At 46.9% G+C, this 21,542-nt stretch overlaps 1 protein-coding gene across 4 annotated transcripts in view; it reads left to right on the top strand.

The window, feature by feature from the left end:
- Positions 1-21,542, top strand: part of LOC138300782 (cGMP-dependent protein kinase 2-like) — a 3,513,105-nt gene that overhangs the window by 3,172,485 nt on the left and 319,078 nt on the right. For all 4 annotated transcript variants that reach the window (XM_069240551.1, XM_069240553.1, XM_069240554.1 and 1 more), the window contains one exon: positions 21,263-21,329. In XM_069240551.1, coding sequence (XP_069096652.1) covers positions 21,263-21,329 — 67 coding nt within the window. The remainder of the gene's footprint in view (positions 1-21,262; positions 21,330-21,542) is intronic.

The following is a 21,542-nucleotide window of genomic DNA, read 5'->3' as shown; positions in this document are numbered from 1 at the left end:
CGCCAGTAGGTAGTTATAGTTAGGACCATATTTCAATAGAAAAAGCATTTTAGGACTTGCCCATTTCTTTGGCACCGTTTGATGAATCTTCACAAAATGTTTCCCAACAAAAGTGCCCTGGGGATTCTTGTTGCAAACAGAAAGTTTTGTGGTGATCTGTAAAGCGGGTGCTGGGGGGGTCAACAAAGTTGCATTTCAGATGATAATTCCCAGAGAGGACCTTTAGAAACAACTACAGCGCAAACCGCTGGACGGAATTACACCATATTTGGCAGAAAGATAGCTTTCAGTACACAGATTACGCTTTCACTTATTTGGTGAAAATCCATCCAGTAGTTTTGGAGATATTAAAGGGAAAATAAATATGTATATCTCTGGCCTACATTGACTTTGCAAATAATGACAGGCTCATGCAGGGAAATGCAGAGCTCTGTTTGGCTGCCAACACTTCAACCAAAAAGTGTTGGCAGCCATCTTGGGACTCAGCTTCAGCCGAATCCCAAGACAAAATGCACAAAAAGAGTGGCCCTGACCCCTTTGTTCTGGTGTTGGGGTCCTAGAGGGACCATGCCAGTCCAAAAAAACATATTTAAAAAAAAACAATTACAGCAACTTTGTGACGTTGTCGTGAATTCACAGAAATAATGAAAAAAAAACAAGAGCAGTCTCCTGCGCCTGTTTTTTAATAAGTTCCCAGGTGGGCCAGGTCCTAGGGCATGGAAAATAAAAGGAGGGGCTTATATGTGTCCTGGGGACCACCACCTCCTTGTGCTGTGTACAAATTGCTTGTGGGGGGTTGCATGCCCCCCATGCTCTCCGGACCACCACCTCTCTGGGGCTTTGTTCACATAACATGCGGGGGCTGGCAGCCCCTCCACACACCGGCGACTATCACTTCCCCGAGGCTCAATGGAAAAATCGTGCGGGTGTGTAGCCCCCTCAAAGCTTTGGGGAGTGCCACCTCACTGGGGCACTCTTGCTAATAGAATACAGGAGGGGCTGCCTGGACTATTGACAGCTCCAGGGACCTCCACCTCGTCAGGTCTACAATAACAAAAGTGAAGGGGGTCCTTTGCGGACCACCACCTCCCGGAGCAATGCTTGTTGGAAGGGGGCCACACAGCCCCCCTAGTGGAGACCGATATCCCCACGGCCGGTTCCTGCTATGTCCCGGGGTGCCCAGCTCACACCAAGTAAAAGCAAAGAAAGTTTTCTTAAACATCTCCCGCTGTCCTGTCAGAAAGCAGAGTTTTCATCTGTTTCCCTACACAAAAATATGCGTGCAGGGAAACAGATGAAAACATTGCTCCCACAAGCAGGGAGCTGCTCTTTAAAACCCACAGGGGGATGGAAGAGAGAGAGAGAGAGAGAGAGATTGTAATTGCAATGGTCTCTCCATACAATAATGTCATAGAGTAAGACTAGCAAGATGTTTGGTTTGAATGTTATAGTTATGTTTGGATGCAGAGCAGAACAAAGTCACCTCTGGCCTAATGGTCATGGTTTTCTGCTGTCACTCAAGAGGCTAAAGGTTCAAATCCTAGTATCGCTTGGCACTCTGTTTGTTTATTTACTGGTGTTTTGACTGGTAAACCTTCATAGTGACAGAACATTCACATTTATTTCCAAGCACATGCATAGGTTTGACGGTCACTGGTATATCTGGAAGCATCACAGTAAGGAGTCACCTATGCACTACAAAATACAGTCACAGACTGTTAGAAATGGGGTCTTTGGTTGACAGTCAGGTTACCCCCTGTTCAAGCAAGGACCCTCACTCTAATCAGGGTAAAAGAGAATCACCCTCAGCTAACCCCTGCTTACCCCCTTGGTAGCTTGACAGAGCACTTGGCTTAACTTCAGAGTGCTAGGTGTAAAGTATTTGTACCAACACACACAGCAACTTAACCCCTTAGCTGCTGGGCCTTTCCCCCCCCAGTGCTGACCCCTTTTTTGGTTATTTGGGGTAGTTCGCGCTTAGGGCTTCATAACTTTTTGTCCACATAAGCTAACCACGCCAAATTTGCGTCCTTTTTTTCCAACATCCTAGGGATTCTAATGGTACCCAGAGTTGGTGGTTTCCCCTGGAGGAGACCAAGAAAATAGCCAAAATACAGTGAAAATTTAGTTTTTTCCAAAAAAATGGGAAAAAAGGGCTGCCGAAGAAGGCTTGTAGTTTTTTCCCTGAAAATGCCATCAACAAAGGGTTTCTGGTGCTGAAATCACTATCTTCCCACCTTTCAGGAACGGGCAGACTTGAATCAGAAAACCAAATTTTTCAACACAAATTTGGCATTTTACTGGGACATACCCCATTTCTTCTATATTTGGTGCTTTCAGCCTCCTTCCAGTTAGTGACAGGAATGGGTGTGAAACCAATGCTGGATCCCGGAATGCTAAAAATTTCTGAAAACTAGACAAAATTCTGAATTCAGCAAGGGGTCATTTGTGTAGATCCTACAAGGTTTTCCTACAGAAAATAACAGCTGAAATAAAAAAATATTGAAATTGAGCTGAAAACATCAGCCATTTTTCTTTATGTTTTACTCTGTAACTTTTTCCTGCGATGTCAGATTTCTGAAAGCAATATACCGTTTTGTCTGCTGGACTCTTCTGGTTGCGGGGATATAAAGGGCTTGTAGGTTCATCAAGAACCCTAGGTACCCAGAGCCAATAAATGAGCTGCACCCTGCAGTTGGTTTTCATTCTATACTAGGTATACAGCAATTCATTTGCTGAAATATGAAGAGTGAAAAAGAGGTATCAAGAAAACCTTTGCATTTCCAAAATGGGATCAAGATAAGGTTTTGAGGAGCAGTGGTTATTTGCACATCGCTGAATTCCGAGGTGCCCATACTAGCATGTGAATTGCAGGGCATTTCTCAAATAGATGTCTTTTTTACACACTCTCTTATATTTGGAAGGAAAAAATGTAGAGAAAGATAAGGGGCAATAACACTTGTTTTGCTATTCTGTGTTCCCCCAAGTCTCCTGATAAAAATGATACCTCACTTGTGTGGGTAGGCCTAGTGCCCGCGACAGGAAATGCCCCAAAACACAACATGGACACATCCTATTTTTTTTATAGAAAACACAGCTGTTTTTTCCAAAGTGCCTACCTGTAGATTTTGGCCTCTAGCTCAGCCGGCACATAGGGAAACCTACCAAACCTGTGCATTTCTGAAAACTAGAGACCTAGGGGAATCCAAGGAGGGGTGACTTGCGGGGCTCGGACCAGGTTCTGTTACCCAGAATCCTTTGCAAACCTCAAAAAGTGGCTAAAAAAACAAGTTTTCCTCACATTTCGGTGACCGAAAGTTCTGGAATCTGAGAGGAGCCACAAATTTCCTTCCACCCGGCGTTCCCCCAAGTCTCCCGATAAAAATGATACCTCACTTGTGTGGGTAGGCCTAGCGCCCGCGACAGGAAACGCCCCAAAGCGCAACGTGGACACATCCACATTTTTGGAAGAAAACAGAGGTGTTTTTTGAGAAGTGCCTACCTGTAGATTTTGGCCTCTAGCTCAGCCGGCACCTAGGGAAACCTACCAAACCTGTGCATTTCTGAAAACTAGAGACCTAGGGCAATCCAAGGAGGGGTGACTCGCGGGGCTCGGACCAGGTTCTGTTACCCAGAATCCTTTGCAAACCTCAAAAAGTGGCTAAAAAAACAAGTTTTCCTCACATTTCGGTGACAGAAAGTTCTGGAATCTGAGAGGAGCCACAAATTTTCTTCCACCCGGCGTTCCCCCAAGTCTCCCGATAAAAATGATACCTCACTTGTGTGGGTAGGCCTAGTGCCCGCGACAGGAAATGCCCCAAAACACAACATGGACACATCCCATTTTTTTTTATAGAAAACACAGCTGTTTTTTCCAAAGTGCCTACCTGTAGATTTTGGCCTCTAGCTCAGCCGGCACATAGGGAAACCTACGAAACCTGTGCATTTCTGAAAACTAGAGACCTAGGGGAATCCAAGGAGGGGTGACTTGCGGGGCTCGGACCAGGTTCTGTTACCCAGAATCCTTTGCAAACCTCAAAAAGTGGCTAAAAAAACAAGTTTTCCTCACATTTCGGTGACAGAAAGTTCTGGAATCTGAGAGGAGCCACAAATTTCCTTCCACCTGGCGTTCCCCCAAGTCTCTCGATATAAATGATACCTCACTTGTGTGGGTAGGCCTAGCGCCCGCGACAGGAAATGCCCCAAAGCGCAACGTGGACACATCCAAATTTTTGGAAGAAAACAGAGGTGTTTTTTGAGAAGTGCCTACCTGTAGATTTTGGCCTCTAGCTCAGCCGGCTCCTACGGAAACCTACCAAACCTGTGCATTTCTGAAAACAAGAGACCTAGGGCAATCCAAGGAGGGGTGACTCGCGGGGCTCGGACCAGGTTCTGTTACCCAGAATCCTTTGCAAACCTCAAAAAGTGGCTAAAAAAACAAGTTTTCCTCACATTTCGGTGACAGAAAGTTCTGGAATCTGAGAGGAGCCACAAATTTCCTTCCACCCGGCGTTCCCCCAAGTCTCCCGATAAAAATGATACCTCACTTGTGTGGGTAGGCCTAGCGCCCGCGACAGGAAATGCCCCAAAACAGAACGTGGACACATCACATTTTTTCATAGAAAACAGTGCCTACCTGTGGATTTTGGCCTCTAGCTCAGCCGGCACCTGGGGAAACCTAGCAAACCAGCACATTTTTGAAAACTAGAAACCCAGGGGAATCAAAGATGAGGTGACTTGTGGGGCTCGGACCAGGTTCTGTTACCCAGAATCCTTTGCAAACCTCAAAATGTGGCTAAAATACCACGTTTTCCTCACATTTCGGTGACAGAAAGTTCTGGAATCTGAGAGGAGCCACAAATTTCCTTCCACCCAGCGTTCCCCCAAGTCTCCCGATAAATATGATACCTCACTTGTGTGGTTAGGCCTGGTGCCTGCGACAGGAATAGATCACACAACGGTCAATGTTGATCCTTACGTGAGGCAGCTGTTGACCCTGGGGTGATCCATTCCTGACACAGGCACTAGGTGTAGGCACTCAAGTGGGGTAGTGTTTTTATCAGGACAGGTGAGGAGTCACTGGGTGGTAGGAATGTTGTGGATCCCAGCATATTCCTGTAGTTTGTGTGACAGAAATGCGAGAAAAATAGAGTTTTTTTTCAACATTTCAGCTTTGCAGGGTATTCTGGGTAAGAAAACTTTGGGGAATCCACACAAGTCACACCTCTGTGGACTCCCCCGAATGTCTAGTTTCCAGAAATGTTTGGGTTTAGTGTGTTTCTCTATATGGCTGCCGAATCCAGGACCAAAAACACAGGTGCCTGCCTTACAAAACCAGTTTGTTTTGCCATAGACAATTTTGATGTCTCCACAATATGATTTGGGTGGTGGAATTTGGGGCTGAACTAAATTGGTGAGCTCCCAAGAGAGCACTCTCTCTCTGCTTGCCGCCGCATTCACCTGCTCTCTGGGTTGGCCTAACCCACTATTACCCAGTTGCACGAACAGCTTGCGAAGGGACAGCAGGACTGTCCTCATCACCTCCCTCATAATGTACTGGAAGAGGAGTTTTCGAATGGGACTCCTCTGACTGAAAAATCACTCCCAGAGTCTGCGCCATTGTCCTATCCCTCAGATGCTGTCTCAGTATCTGATGTCTCAGTCTCTGATCCTATGTCAGAGCGGTCCTCTATAACCCGAGTGCAGGCAGCAGTCATCCATCAAGATGCCATCTCTGCTATTGGCTAAACTGTTGCTCTAAAACACTAGCCTACGTAGACAGTCACAAAATCGATGGTGTGTGTGAGATACGTGCAACAGTAGAGGCCACCTTACCTGCGCTTCCTCCCTCAATCAGCACGTACTTTCAAGACACTCAAAAAACACCTTGTCACATACCATTCGTCACAGTCTTTAGCACCTCCTGCGCCCAGTCCAACAATCATTATTGGTGCTCCCACTCCCTCCTCCTCGGATTCCCTCATCACCACCCAGCAAAAGTGCCCTTCATCTCTCCATAGACTTTACTAATGTACTCAGCTATTTACATAAAATACAGATGTGCTCTTTGCAGTAGGCATATAAACCTTCTGCGCTTCTTTATGGCACTAAAACTGCCACTAGACAAGTCGGACCCTTTTCCCCCCAGGGAAACCACACACATATTGACAAAAGTGATGTATATATGACAGCCAACCACCTGAAACTCAACTCAAGCAAAACCGAAATAATCCTCTTTGGCCCTCACCAAAAAAACCTGGGACCCCCCATGGTGGCCCACCACGCTAGGCCCTGCACCCACCCCCGCCAACTACGCACGCAACCTCAGCATCATCCTAGACTCCTCCCTCTCTATGACCCAACAAATCAACGCTCTTACCTCCTCATGCTTCAACAAACTCCGTATACTGAAAAACATTCAAATGGATCCCCACAGAGACCAGAAAAACTGTCACTCACGCACTCATCAGCAGCAGGCTTGATTACAGAAACGCCCTCTACGCCGGCACCACTCTAAAACTCAAGTGCAAACTACACGCATCCAGAACTCAGCAGCACGACTCATCCTCGACCTCCACCGACACGAACACATCTCTCCACACCTCAAATCCCTCCACTGGCTCCCCATTGACAAAAGGATCACCTTCAAGATCCTCATCCTCACACACAAATCACTCCACAACACAGGCCCTGCCTACCTCAACGAGAGTCACCTTCCACACCCCCACACGAAACGTCCGTTCAGCTGACCTCTCTCTCGCCTCTGTCCCCCGCATCAAACACACCACCACCGGGGGCAGATCCTTCTCCTACATTGCACCCAAAACATGGAACGCACTCACAACCCACATTCGCAAGACCCAAAACCTACTTCTTTTCAGGAAGGGCCTCAAAACCTGGCTTTTTGAACAGTGAACCTCCTAGCCCCTTTCCCTCCCCCCGTCCCCCACCCAGCGCCTTGAGACCCTCACAGGTGAGTAGCGCGCTTTATAAATCTCTTTGATACAGATCTACCTATATATATATATATATATATATATATATAAATATATATCTACATAGATATATCTATAGATATATCCATGTACCTAGATATATCTATCTACATAGATATATATATATAGATATATACAAAATGGCCCCCAGGGAAACCCTACAACATCTAAAAAAAAAATTGCCCCCACAGGGGGTCACCCTGCCCACGGGCGACCCCCTGTCATTTCATTATTTATTTATTTTTATTTTTTTGAAAGAAAAAAAAATCCCCTGGGGGCACCTACCTACTTTTTTTTTTTAAAAGAAAATTATGCCGGGGGGGTGCGGCCCGTTTTCCGGGGGGGGCCGCCCCCCAAAAGTGAAATCCCTGGTGTCTAGTGGGGTTTCCTGGCCCCCGATCGCAGCTGTGCTGCGATCGGGGTCCAGGAAACCGTTTCAGAAGGCCTCGTAAGAAAGGGGAGACTCTCCCCTTTCTTACGAGGCCTTTTCAAAATGTTTCCTGACCCCCCCGATCGCAGCTGTGCTGCGATCGGGGGAGCCAGGAAACCTGAAAGTGTTTCCTGGCCCCCGATCGCAGCACAGCTGCGACCGGGGGCCAGGAAACACTTTCAGGAAGGCCTCGTAAGAAAGGGGAGTGTCTCCCCTTTCTTACGAGGCCTTCCCGAACGTGTAAAAGGCCGTTTTCCCCAGGAAAGCCGGAAGCGGCCGCACGGCTGCTTCCTGCTTTCATGGGGAAAACACGTTTGCAACGTCACAAAGGGGTGGGTGGGGGGCGGGGGGAGACACGGTAGCTTCCGTGTCTCCCGGGGGGGAAAAAAAAAAAAAAAAAAAATCCTCGGGTGCGACGCACCCGAGGATTTATTAATGCCCTTCCTGGTGTCGGCCACAGGTCGTGACCCGCACCAGGGAGGGTGTGTGGGCATCGGCCAGTGGCCGACGCCCGCACTTAAGAGGTTAATGAAAACACTACAAAATGACACAACACCAGTTTAGAAAAATAGCAAATATTTATCTAAACAAAACAAGACCAAAACGACAAAAATCCGACATACACAAGTCAAGTTATGAATTTTTAAAGATTAAACTCAAAAATAGTGCTTAGAAACAAAAATACTTCAATGAGGTGTTAACACGGCGTTGTGACGGGGTCGTTCCCAACAAGCCGACACCAGGAGCGCCGGACACGGAGTCACGTAGACCCCCAAGTACAGTACCTTTGGTGAAGAGTGAAAACAAGCCAATGCTGAAGTCAGGGATTGCGGCGTCTGTGCAAAACATTTAATCCGCGCACTTCGAGCGGCGTCGGTCACGACGTGGTGCGGTGACTTCCATAAAGTCGCGGACTTCAGCGGGGCTGCAGCGGCGTTGGGCCTGCGAAGATCGTCGCATTCCAGCGAAGGTCACGACGTCGGGTGCAGGCGTTCTCACTGGATTCAGCAGCGGCGTCGGTCCGAAGTCATCCGAAGTCGATTTCCTTGGATTTCCACCAGCTTTCCTTTCAAGGGCCCAGGGCCTGGATAGGGCACCACTTGTCAAAGCAGGAGTCTCTCCAGAGACTCCAGGTGCTGGCAGAGAGAAGTCTTTGCTGTCCCTGAGACTTCAAACAACAGGAGGCAAGCTCTAAATCAAGCCCTTGGAGATTTCTTCACAAGATGGAAGGCACACAAAGTCCAGTCTTTGCCCTCTTACTCTGGCAGAAGCAGCAACTGCAGGATAGCTCCACAAAGCACAGACACAGGTAGGGCAGCACTTCTCCTCAGCTCTTCTGCTTTTCTCCAGGCAGAGGTTCCTCTTGTTTCCAGAAGTGTTCTAAAGTTTGTGATTTTGGGTGCCCTTCTTATACCCAATTTCTCCTTTGAAGTAGGCCTACTTCAAAGCAAAGTCTGTAGTGAATGTGAAATTCTGCCTTGCCCAGGCCAGGCCCCAGACACTCACCAGGGGGTCGGGGACTGCATTGTGTGAGGACAGGCACAGCCCTTTTCAGGTATAAGTGACCATTCCTCCCCTCCCTCCTAGCACAGATGGCTCATCAGGAAATGCAGACTACACCCCAGCTCCTTTTGTGTCACTGTCTAGTGTGAGGTGCAACCAGCCCAACTGTCATACTGACCTAGACAGGGAATCCACAAACAGGCAGAGACACAGAAATGGTATAAGCAAGAAAATGCTCACTTTCTAAAAGTGGCATTTTCAAACACACAATCTTAAAATCAACTTTACTAAAAGATGTATTTTAAATTGTGAGCTCAGAGACCCCAAACTCCAAATGTCCATCCACTCCCAAAGGGAATCTACACTTTAATCAGATTTGAAGGTAGCCCCTATGTTAACCTATGGGAGGGACAGGCCTTGCAACAGTGAAAAACGAATTTAGCAATATTTCACTGTCAGAACATATAAAACACACTACTATATGTCCTACCTTAACCATACACTGCACCCTGCCCTTGGGGCTACCTAGGGCCTACCTTAGAGGTGTCTGACATGTAGGAAAAGGGAAGGTTTAGGCCTGGCAAGTGGGTACACTTGCCAAGTCGAACTTACAGTTAAAACTGCACACACAGACACTGCAATGGCAGGTCTGAGACATGATTACAGAACTACTTATGTGGGTGGCACAACCAGTGCTGCAGGCCAACTAGTAGCATTTGATTTACAGGCCCAGGCACCTCTAGTGCACTTTACTAGGGACTTACTAGTAAATCAAATATGCCAATCATGGATAAACCAATCACATACAATTTACACAGAGAGCATATGCACTTTAGCACTGGTTGGCAGTGGTAAAGTGCTCAGAGTTCAAAAACCAACAGCAACAGGTCAGAAAAAATAGGAGGCAAGAGGCAAAAAGATTGGGTATGACCCTGCATAAGCAAAAAAGTCCAACACAGACCCTCATACTGAAAGTTGAGGGTTCTACTCCAGGTGTCCCTGTGGTTGTTTTCCTTCTTTAATTCCTTTCAAACTTCAAAGGTTTAAGCTTCATACTGAAGGGTGATCTCACTCTTTTTAATTGACAAATACATTTTTCTTTTCACTTTATCCAGAAATATCTCAATCCAGGTATATCATCCATCAAAGCCTAACAACTCTCTATCTCTCTCACACGCTTTCTCTCATTCTCCCACTTTCGATCTCTTTCTCCCACTCACACACCCACTCAGACCCTTCCGCACCCATTTACAGACCCACTCACACACTCACGTACCCACTCACAGACCCACTCAGGTCCTCATGCACTCACTCACAGCTCCACTCAGACCCTCATGCACCCACTCACAGACCTGCACAGACAATGGTGCACCCACTAAGACATTGATGCATGCCCTCTCACATCGAGACAGAGATTCTTACAGCCACTTTCACCCTCAGATTCACCTTCTCACATGTATTCTCACACCCAGAGAGACAGGCTGCGGCGAACTCCCGCAACACATGGCCAAAGGGCTGTGTGCAGCTTGGGGTTGGGTTGTTCGGGAGTTGGCTGTAGGGTCTGGCTGCAGGCCAGGTCTTGTAGGCAACCCCTGCCACTCACGGGCAAAGGTCGTGCACGGCTTCAGTTTGGGTGCTTAGGGCCTCAGGGCCAACTGTCACCCTGCACGGCCGAAGGCCAAGCACGGCGGTGGTTGAAATAACATACAGTAATTAAAATTACTGTACTTAAAAAAAACATTAAAAGTCACTGAAAAAAACAAAGGTTACAGAGATGTTATAGTAAGAAAATAGAATTTAAAAAAACATAGAAACATAGAACACTTAAAAAAACAAACAGTTACGGTGGGGTTAAAGTTAGGCTCACATTTTAAATGTACTAAACCACAGAAATTAAACTGTTAGAGTTATCTCAAGTAACTAAAACTCATGCCCTAAGATAACTACAACTCACACCCTCGCCATGCACAGCTAATTACCCCACAAATTGCGACACTTATGACATCTTTGATAACATCATTGATATAATTGTAATATTAGCAAGTTATAGTTACCTAAGAGCACGAATTATGGTTATGTGAGATAACGCTAACTATAATAGTTAGAGCAACCTTCGACCCTGCTTGCAGGTAGGTCGCTCCCTGCCTTGCCCTCCGTGTCACCTCCTTCTCCCGTCCTCTCTCTCTCCAAAACCCCGCTGCTGCGTCCCCTGCGGCCCCTCCCGCCTCCCCCCTCCTTTCTCTCACTGTTCTTCTCTCTCCGTTCTTCTCTCACCTTTCTTCTCTCTCCAAAACCCCACCGCTGTGTCCCCTGCGGCCCCTCTCGCCTCCCCCCTCCTTTCTCTCACCGTTCTTCTCTCTCCAAAACCTCGCCGCTGCGTCCCCTGCGGCCCCTCCCACCTCCCATCCTTTCTCTCACCATTCTTCTCTCTCTGTTCTTCTCTTACCTTTCTTCTCTCTCCAAACCCAGCCGCTGTGTCCCCTGCGGTCCCTCCCGCCTCCCCCCTCCTTTCTCTCACCGTTCTTCTCTTTCTGTTCTTCTCTCACCTTTCTTCTCTCTCCAAAACCCCCGCCACTGCGTCCCTGTGGCCCCTCCCACCTCCCCCCTCCTTTCTCTCACCGTTCTTCTCTCTCCGTTCTTCTCTCACTATCTTCTCTCTCCAAAACCCCGCTGCTGCGTCCGCTGTGGCCCCACCCCCCAGCCCTCTCATTGGACAGGCCCTCCCGCCTCCCAGCTGCCACTCCCACCCCCCTCCTCTTATGGCAGCCGCGGCGCAGGCGTGCGCAGCGGATGCGCCGCTGGCGCGCCAAAGGCAAGCCCGTCTGTACCCATCCGCGCCTGGACCGCGCCCAGTGCCACCCCCCCCGGTCCGCGAGACCCCTGCACCTCCAGATGCTGCTACACGGCCAACCAACTCAACGCCCTCAATCCCAGCCGCATCACAGCATGCTCCAAGCCCTCACCAAGGAACACCCACGGACCCTTTGCATGCCACTCCTGCAGATTCACCTGCAACAGAACAACAAAACCAACAAAGACCGAAACTAACCACCTCCACTGCATACTACTCAACACCCGCTCTGCACGCAAGCACGCCATCGAGCTCTGGCACCTGCTTGACTCCACCGCCCCAGACGTAGCCTTCCTGACCGAAACCTGGTGGAACGACTCCTCGGCACCCGACATCGCAATAGTCATCCCGGACGGCTACAAGATCATCCGTAGGGACTGCAACAACGGAATCGGAGGAGGCATAGCCATCGCCCACAAATCCTCCCTCAAGGTTGACACCCACACTGACGACTCCCTCAAGACCCCCGAACACCTACACTTCTGCATCCACACCGACCCCAACACCACTCTCAGAGGATTGCTCATCTACAGACCCCCCGGACCATGAGCACCATTCAGCGAATCCCTCGCCAACCTCACCATCACCCACGCACTCACCTCAATGGATTACATCCTCCTCAGGGACCTAAATTCCCACCTGGAGAACAACAACGACACCAACTCCACTACTCTGATCGACAACCTCACCAACCACGGCCTCAGACAACTCGTCAACACACCAACCCACATCGCCGGCCACACGCTTGAACCCATCTTCTCCTCAAGCGCCCACATCACCTTCAACCATACCACCGTACTCCACTGGACCGACCACCACTGCATCCACTTCACCTACAAGAAACATACCAAGCACCATCGCTCCCAACAACCACCCCGCCGATGCTGGAGCAAAGTTACGGAAGACCAGCTTACCAACGCCCTCGCCCAGAACCCACCCCCTGACTCCACTGACCCAGACACCGCCGCCCACAACCTCACCCTGTGGATCAACAACTGCGCCAACACCCTCGCGCCACTCAAAAAACCCACCGACAACCAAGCCAGAAGAAAAGCAACCTGGTTCACCGACGAGCTCATAAACTCCAAACGCGACTTCCGGAAGCTAAAAAAGGAATGGCTCCTCAAACGCACACCTGACAGCCTCACAGCCCACAAGGACGCCACCCGCAAGCACCACCAATTAATCAGACAAGCCAAACAATCCCACCTCAAAGACCGCACACGACAGCAAAGAGCTCTTCAGCATCGTGAAAGAACTCTCCAACTCCAGCGCCTACGTCAACAACATCCCTCCATCCCAAGAACTCTGCAACGCACTGTCCACCTTCTTCCACCGGAAGATCACCGACATCCACAACAGCTTCAGCACCACTCCCACGCCAGACCCCACCCCCGAACACTCCACATGTGCAAACCTCCTGCCCTCCTGGACCAACGTGAACGACACAGAGACACGCAAGGTCATGAACTCCATCCACTCAGGATCTCCGTCACACCCCTGCCCCCACCACGTATACAACAAAGCTGACTCAGCCATCGCCCCCGAACTACGGAAGGTCATCAACATCTCCTTCGAAACAGCGACATTCCCTGAAAAATGGAAACACGCCGAAATCCGCGCCCTCCTCAAGAAGCCCAAAGCAGACCCCAACGACCTCAAGAACTTCCGACCCATCTCCCTGCTCCCTTTCCCAGCAAAGGTGATTGAAAATATCGTCAACACACAACTAACCAGCCACCTCGAAGACAACGGCATCCTAGACCCCTCCCAGTCCAGCTTCAGACGAAACCACAGCACCGAAACCACCCTTCTCGCCGCCACAGATGACATCAGACGCCAAATGGCCAATGGCAAAACATGAGCCCTCATCCTCCTGGACCTATCTGACGCTTTCGACACAGTCTGCAACCGCACCCTGAAATCACGCCTTCACGAAACAGGAATTCAAGGAAAAGCTCTCGACTGGATAATCTCATTCCTCTCCGGCAGAACTCAGAGAGTCCGCCTCTCCCCCTTCCGCTCCGAAGCCACCAACATCATCTGCGGCGTCCCCCAAGGCTCATCCCTCAGCCCCATGCTGATCAACATCTACATGGCCCCCCTCGCACAAGTGACCCGACAACACAACCTCAACATTCTCACCTACGCCGACGACACCCAACTCATCCTCTCACTCACCAAAGACCCGCGCACCGCCAAAACCAACCTCCACGAAGGAATGAAATCCATCGCCGAATGGATGAGAAACAGCCATCTGAAACTGAACTCAGGCAAGACGGAGCTCCTCATCCTCGGACCCACCCCCTCCGCCTGGGACGACTCCTGGTGGCCGGCCGCACTAGGAACCCCACCGACACCGTCCGACCACGCTCGCAACCTGGGCTTCATCCTTGACTCCTCCCTCACCTTGTCTAAACAGGTCAACGCAGTCTCCTCCTCCTGCTACAACACGCTCCGCATGCTCCGCAGAATCTACAAGTGGATCCCGACAGAAACAAGAAGGACAGTAACACAGGTCCTCATCAGCAGCAGGCTGGACTATGGCAACGCACTCTACACAGGAATTGCAGCAAAAGACCTACTACGCCTCCAACGCATCCAAAACGCCTCCGCCCAGCTGATCCTCAACGTACCCTGCCGCAGCCACATCTCCCACCACCTGAGAAACCTTCACTGGTTCCCCGTGGACAAAAGGATCACTTTCAAGCTTCTTACCCACGCTCACAAAGCGCTCCACGACACCGGACCAGCCTACCTAAACAACAGACTCAGCTTCTACAACCCCACCCATCAGCTCCGCTCCACTAACCTCACCCTCGCCGTCGTCCCCTGCATCTGAAGAAAACCTCCGGCGGCAGATCCTTCTCTTACCCCACTGCCAAAACCTGGAACACCCTCCCCACCGCCCTGCGACAGACTCAAGACCTACTCACCTTCAGAAGCCTCCTCAAGACCTGGCACTTCGACCAGTAACAACAGCTCCCCCACCCAGCGCCTTGAAACCCTCACGGGTACGTGGTGCCCTTTATAAATCCTATGATTGATCGATTGGTTGAATTTATATGATTTTGTATGTTATATATATAAGAAGAGCAGAATAAGTAATTGTGCCGGCAAATTATGTCACCTCTGTTAACCTGCCCCCCCCTTAACAGTTAGCCTTGAATTGTGGAATTTCGTGTCAACACCTAGCGTAAATATGGGCAAGCGTAAAACTGGAAACCAGAAGCCAGCCCATGAATCAACTTGCTCTACAATTGACTCCTTCTTGGTGCAGTGGTGGGGGTTATCACCAAGGAAATGGACCTGGCAGAGAGACGCCTATGCCTGGAGGTGGCTGGGCTCAGCAAAGTTACAGGGGTGCATTCTAGCTCAGTGGATATAGTCTCTGATGCAAATCATGCTCTGGAAACTGATGTACGGAGATGTGGTGAACAATTTTTAGGCCCTATGGACCCTTTCACTGATACTTCCCTACCGACCACTCATTCACCTGCTGCTAAAAGAAAGAGACGCTGCAGAAAGGCGTGTGATGTTTGTTTGGGTGCCCTTGCACCAGCCAACCCTGAAGCTAAATCCTGGAATAACTTTTTATCTGCCATCAGTGACTTGCTTATGCTACTTAATGATAAGCTGGACAAACTCAAAGGTGAGGTAGAAAAATGTACTGCCATGTCCAAGGCATATTACAAAATGGGCCAGGTCCTATCGCTACCCCGCAGGTTATAGATTTTGCAGCTGCAAATTCTGAGGGGCCTAGACCGAGGGCTTTTGATATTGGGCAGTTAAGGTAGGAATGCGAAGTAGGACAAATTATAGGGAGGTGTGTGACCTCCAACAATAAGCGGCATGGTTTGTCACTGGGTACCCCACGATCTAATATAACTCCCACTGAGAGCATCTCACTTCAGCCTTGCAATAGTCAGATGGCTGGGCCTGCTGCCATGTCCCCCTCTGGGGAACTTCTTACCATTGACTTACCTCCAGCCTGTTGCCCCTATGTAATTGTTATGGTTAATGTTCCCTCTTTGCATCCAGGACAGATTGAACCCCTGTAGACCTTGAAGAATAAAGTCATGCACTGACTGACCCTAAATAACCTATTCTTGTTCATCTGTGCTCACCAAATCCTTTTACCTAGGAGAGTTGGTTGGGTTGACCCATCAGTGAAAAACTTTGGGTGTGACTGTGTCATTATTAACTTTATGAACCTAGATTTGTGAGGGAAATTTTATCTAGGACAGCTTTACTTCCACAACGTGATACTTCCCCGTTATTGTTCCCTTTGGGCTTCTTCTATCAAGACCTGCAACCCGTAAATCCCCTGGTTCATTCTTACATGGAGCCTCTTAACACTGTACCTGTGCCTACAAGTAATAGATATCAGGTTCTGGGCTCACTATCAGATAACGATTGACAAATACATAGTGGCCAGGTGGATAAACAGGTAGGGGGGCTTAATATGGAGGGGCCTATTAGGGGTATAACATCTAGTGGTCGCAGTAGTGCCCCTACAATGACCCAGGGACCAGCTGGGGCTGCTAGTACGTCATGTATTAATAGCGTTGATGGGGAAACACTAGGGGGGGAATTTACGTACCACTAGCCCGCCTGAGGTGGCACCTGGGGGCCGTGAGTGTAGTAAGAGCAATGATGAGTGCTATAAATTCACCACTTGGAACATGTGAGGTCTACTCAACAAGATGGGGCAGAAGTGTGGTGTAATATTGTTTATGACCTTTGTATACAAGAGATGTGGTGTGTCGACCTTACTCATGTACAAGGTTGACCTCAACTTCTTGTGGGCCACTGCTTCCCAATCAGGGAGGGCCAAGGGTGGGCTCCAGGGTCTTATCTCTAATAAACTCCCTGTAGTATTTAAAAAAAACTTTTGGGAGACCCCTAATTTTCAACTACTGTGGTTAACCTCTAGGAGCATGGTGGATGTGGTGCTAATCAACTTTTATAATTTTGTCTTTGATTCCACTCATTGTAGAATAGCCCACACTCTGGATCATGGTTTGCATACATTTTTACACCCAATCCATTGAACTTTTATTGTACTATGGGCTGCAGACTTTAACATTCAACCCTGTTTTTTGCCAGCATTCCAGGTCTGTGGGTTCAGTAGTCAGGAGGGGGTAGGCTATGACCATTTTTGACATAATGACTATAGAGAGGTTTTAAATTTAATTCTATCCAAATATGATGTGATTTTACTAAGATTCAAATATGGAGATAATGAGGAAGTGATTCCATCCTTTAGAGGTAACAACTCCTCATCTATTATTGATCACATCTTAGTATCTTCGGCCGCTAATATTGTATTTGACACCCCCTATATTGTCCAATCCTCACTATGCAACCATGATCTGATTATCCTCATGACCCTCCTTTGGGGCTTTCAGTGTGAGTCTTATACTATTATGAATCACATTGATGGATATAGGACTAATGGGATGAGATTAAAATGGAGAGATATTGACCCAGATGGCTTACTACAGAGCATTGTGTTGGGGTGTCTGCACAAGTTTAACTATTGTTTGCAAGATGAAATTGACCCTATAAGGTTGCTTAGTTGTTTCAATCTTGTTACTTCCTACATCAAGGTCCTTTTGACACGTCAACCAAAAGCCAGGCAGCCTGAGAACAAAAGACGATGGTTTGACCACGCATTTACAAAATCCCTGGGGGAACTCTCTCCACATTACCCCTAGAGACCCTGCGGCAATCAGGACATTACATGGTAAATATAAGGAAGAAGCTGCTGAAGGAAGAGGCATGGTCAAAATTAGTCTTGGCTATGGAAACAAACAATGCCAAACTATTCTGGGAAGTAGTAAATGAACCTTTTTTGTCCAACAAGATGTCTCCTGAAATAGGCTCCGGTGTTCCCTGCTCAGCTTGGGTGGTCCACTTCTCTGAACTTCTTAAACAAAAGACAGGGGTAGCAGACATAGCTGGTCAGGAGGAGCCATGGTGTAGGAACCTCTGTTTTTTGGATCTCAGTAGTGCCTTTGATTTAGTAGAGCATGCCCTCTTGTGGCCTACATTTCTGGAACTGGGTGCCCCGAGGGAAAGCATTGACTCTTTGGCCTGCCTATATAAAACTTTGGTCTAAAGAGAGAATGCACCCCCCCCTCCCGTTTTTAAGGTCGGGAGAGGTATCCGCCAAGGCTGTGCCCCCTTACTATTTTCTTCATTTATTAATGGGGTGGATAATTTCCCACAGACCATTCAGGTGGATTTATCTCGTGTGACAGGGCGTCCTACTCCTGTGCTATTATATGCAGATGATGCCATCTTGATCCCTAGGACTCCAGAAACTAATGAATGGCATTGAAGGATTTATGACACTGAAGGGTATGATGATTAATAAGTCTAAACTTTTACTATAGTCTGTGGACAAAAGACCCAGAAACATAGAAGTGTTTTCATCCAGAACACACCAATTACCACTGTTAATTCCTTAAGCTATTTGGGTGTCCTATTTTCAAACACAGGGTCCTGGGAACAGCATATTTACATAGGAAGAAATAAAAAGTGTTGGAACTCGCATGGCGGATTTGCTAGTATACTGGGAAGCCGTCCTATAACAGTTATGGTGGATCTCTATAACGCCAGAGTTTTATCTATGGCGGCTTATGGGGCATGGGTTTGGGGAAATACTAAGAGCACTCCCCTGCAAACAGAGGAAAATTGTTTCCTAAAACGGTTGCTATGCTTACCTACCTCAGCATCTAATTGAATTGTACATCAGGAGGTGGGCCTCCAGTACCTGGAGGATGTGTTGCAGATGAGCCCCTTGCTTTTAGGGTATAACATTTGGTCCAAAGATGAAACTGTTTTTACTATACAACTTATACAATTGGACAATGCCTTCTGTATCCCCTGGCTTGCTTAGATTGAATCCTCTCTTGAATCTATGTTTAACATAACTAAAAAATCGGACCCAGAATGCATCTTGACACTTTCAAAGAAACAAATCAAAGATATGTTCCTGCAATATAGGTCGGACAGCAGGAAAGTCATCAAAATGATGAAATCTACAGTTGGGGTATATATGTCCTTTTCCCTTGGGGAAATTAGTAAAGGATATTTATGCAGTGTTACTAACATACAGCATTGTTTCGTTCTAATAAGTTTTAGACTTGGAATGGTGCATCACTTAGTAGCGTTCCCTAAAATGAGGATTTATCCCAATGATTGGTTTAGCAAACCGAACACCTTGCACTTTATGCTATTTTGACAATTTTATGCACATCTCAGGATTTTTTTACTTAAACCTTTTTTTATTGCCCAGAATATAAGAACTCCTCTGACTGCATTCAAATTTTTACTAGACTTATACAATCCCCACTTGTGTTACAGGGTGGCGCTATACATTTTAAATGCCATTCACATTAGGAAAAGTCTCCCTTTTTAGATTCTGTACAGTCTGGATGGGAGTAACTGTATGTGCTGTGTTTTGTTATAATTGTTTTAATTATTTGTGAAAGCTGATATTTTGATTGGGATTGCGCACATTGTTTTTATGACTGTTAGTGACTGGGTGTGTTAGTGGCTGTATGCATAAGTGAGTGGCTGTGTTAGTGACTGTATAGCTCAGTGTGTGGGTATGTGAGTGGTTGGATGGGTGCATGAGTGGGTGTGTGAGTCACTGTATGGGTCTTTGAGTGGGTGTGTGAATAGCTGTATGAGTGTGTGAATAGCTGAGTTAGTGCTGTACGGGTGAGTGAATGATTGTGTCAGTGGCTGTGCGAGTGAGTGGGTGTGTGTAAGTAGTTGTAATGGTCTGTGAATGAGTATGTGAATTGTTGTGTATATGTGTGGATGTACAAGAGTTTGTATGTGGGGATGAGTGGATGTATGAGTGGTTCTGTGGAAGATGTCATCAGTGATGTCATTTACAATGTCATCAGTGATGTCACTGACCATGCCATGAGTGATGTAATATGTGAGGTCATAAGCAGTTCATTACAGGGGCACATGTTATACTTATATCAGGTAACAATAACTGATTGTGGTTTTGAACATGTCTAATGTGGGTCTAACTAAAACGTCCCTATAACCTTTGGAATTTTAAGTGAATTTCAAAGGTTTTTTTAATTTTACTTCCTACCTATAGCATCCCTCTAATCATTGTTTTTTTCAGTGAACAGATAGATATATAGATAGATATATAGATAGATAGATATGCTACTTCACAAGTTGTCCGGAAAATTATATATCTAAGATTAGTCTTATGTATATCACTGCAGGGATCAAAACTGACACATCACTCTAGCCTGCTCTCTGCATCTTTAACATTAATGTAGCCAGGATTAAAGTACTTTTGGCCCCAAGTGGTCCCTATAGCCAGCCTGTGTTCCATTGCCTGAGCTTCTGAGTTTGTCTCAGTCCGGGGAGACCAGATATACCTGATTGGCATTTCTTGTTTCTAAGCACCATTTCACAGTTTATCCTTGGAAAATTCATGTCTCAAGTTCTACTTACTGGATTTTTGTTGTTTTTGCCTTGTTTATTCATTAAATGAAGCTCTATTTTTTACCAGGTGTGGTATCTTTTTGTGTGATGTTTTACTGTCTGACGTGTTTGCACAAATAGTTAACACATTGCCTCTTAAGTTGAGCCTGACTGCCCAGTGCCAAGCTACCAGAAGATGAACACAGGTTAACACAGGGTGTGTTTGTGACTTACCCTGACTAGCACCGCGATTCCTGCTTGGGCAGGGTGCATACCTCTGCAAACCAGAAACCCCAATTCCAACAATCACAATATCTTAATTTGCTGACACTTGGAATATGCAGTGCCTTGCAGCTAAAAATGAGTCAGTTGAACATAGTCTGCTTATGCCCTTTTTTATCAGACCTAATTAAAAAAATATCTGAGGGCAGCATCTATTGCAGCAAACATCAGGAGTATGCAGCAAGCCATCAAGTACTGCTTTTACTCAAAGGACTATCAATTTAGCAGGAAGCTAAGGAACTATTTTAGAACTCATTTTACTTTGTTACCAAAAACGAGGAAAGCCTTTTTTCCAGATAATTCTTTACAGGAAATTTTAGCTTCTTTGTAATCATTTGCACGGTAAAGGTTTTAACAACATGCTATTTTAGTTCTTCAAATAGTTTATTCAATCATATTTTATTATTGTAATTGCTATGTTTTTCCATACAATGTAATTAATTTGCGTACTTACCCTTAATGTCAAATAACATGTTTTCCAAGGGAACTTCAGCTTATATATGCGAGCTACAGTAGCGTGTGGTTAAAAGTGAAAGTCCCTTTGGTAAACATAACACAAATTAATCTTCAAAACACAATGCATATTATCAGTAGCAAACAGTTGAAAGTACAGTACCAGAATTTTTTGTGCTGTCATAAAATATTCGATCTCAATTATTTAAGTTAAATAAATGTAAGAATGCTTGTAATACATTATGTATTTCTGCAATGAACTATCTTCTTTATTTTCAGGTGGTTCCAGGGCTTTAACTGGGAGGGTTTAAGAACCCGGAAGTTGATGTCGCCACTTAAAAGAGAGGTACAGCACAGGCATCTAAGTTCATGATTTGTAGGCAACTTTGATATCAGCTTCATTGTGATACGCATTGATAAACTGGATCAGAAAATGACATAAATAAGTCGTGAAGCTCTGATATCAGATTGTGTTTTGTTAGTATGTTGCTATTTGCAGTAATTGAAGTGTAAAGGATAATATAGGTACTTTAGGGCTATTGGGGGGGTCATGGTGAAG

This window comes from Pleurodeles waltl, chromosome 6 (genome assembly GCF_031143425.1).
Source record: "Pleurodeles waltl isolate 20211129_DDA chromosome 6, aPleWal1.hap1.20221129, whole genome shotgun sequence".
NCBI classification, from domain to species: Eukaryota; Metazoa; Chordata; class Amphibia; order Caudata; family Salamandridae; genus Pleurodeles; species Pleurodeles waltl.
Note: the sequence above shows the minus strand (reverse complement) of the source record. Positions and strands in the feature narration are given on the sequence as shown.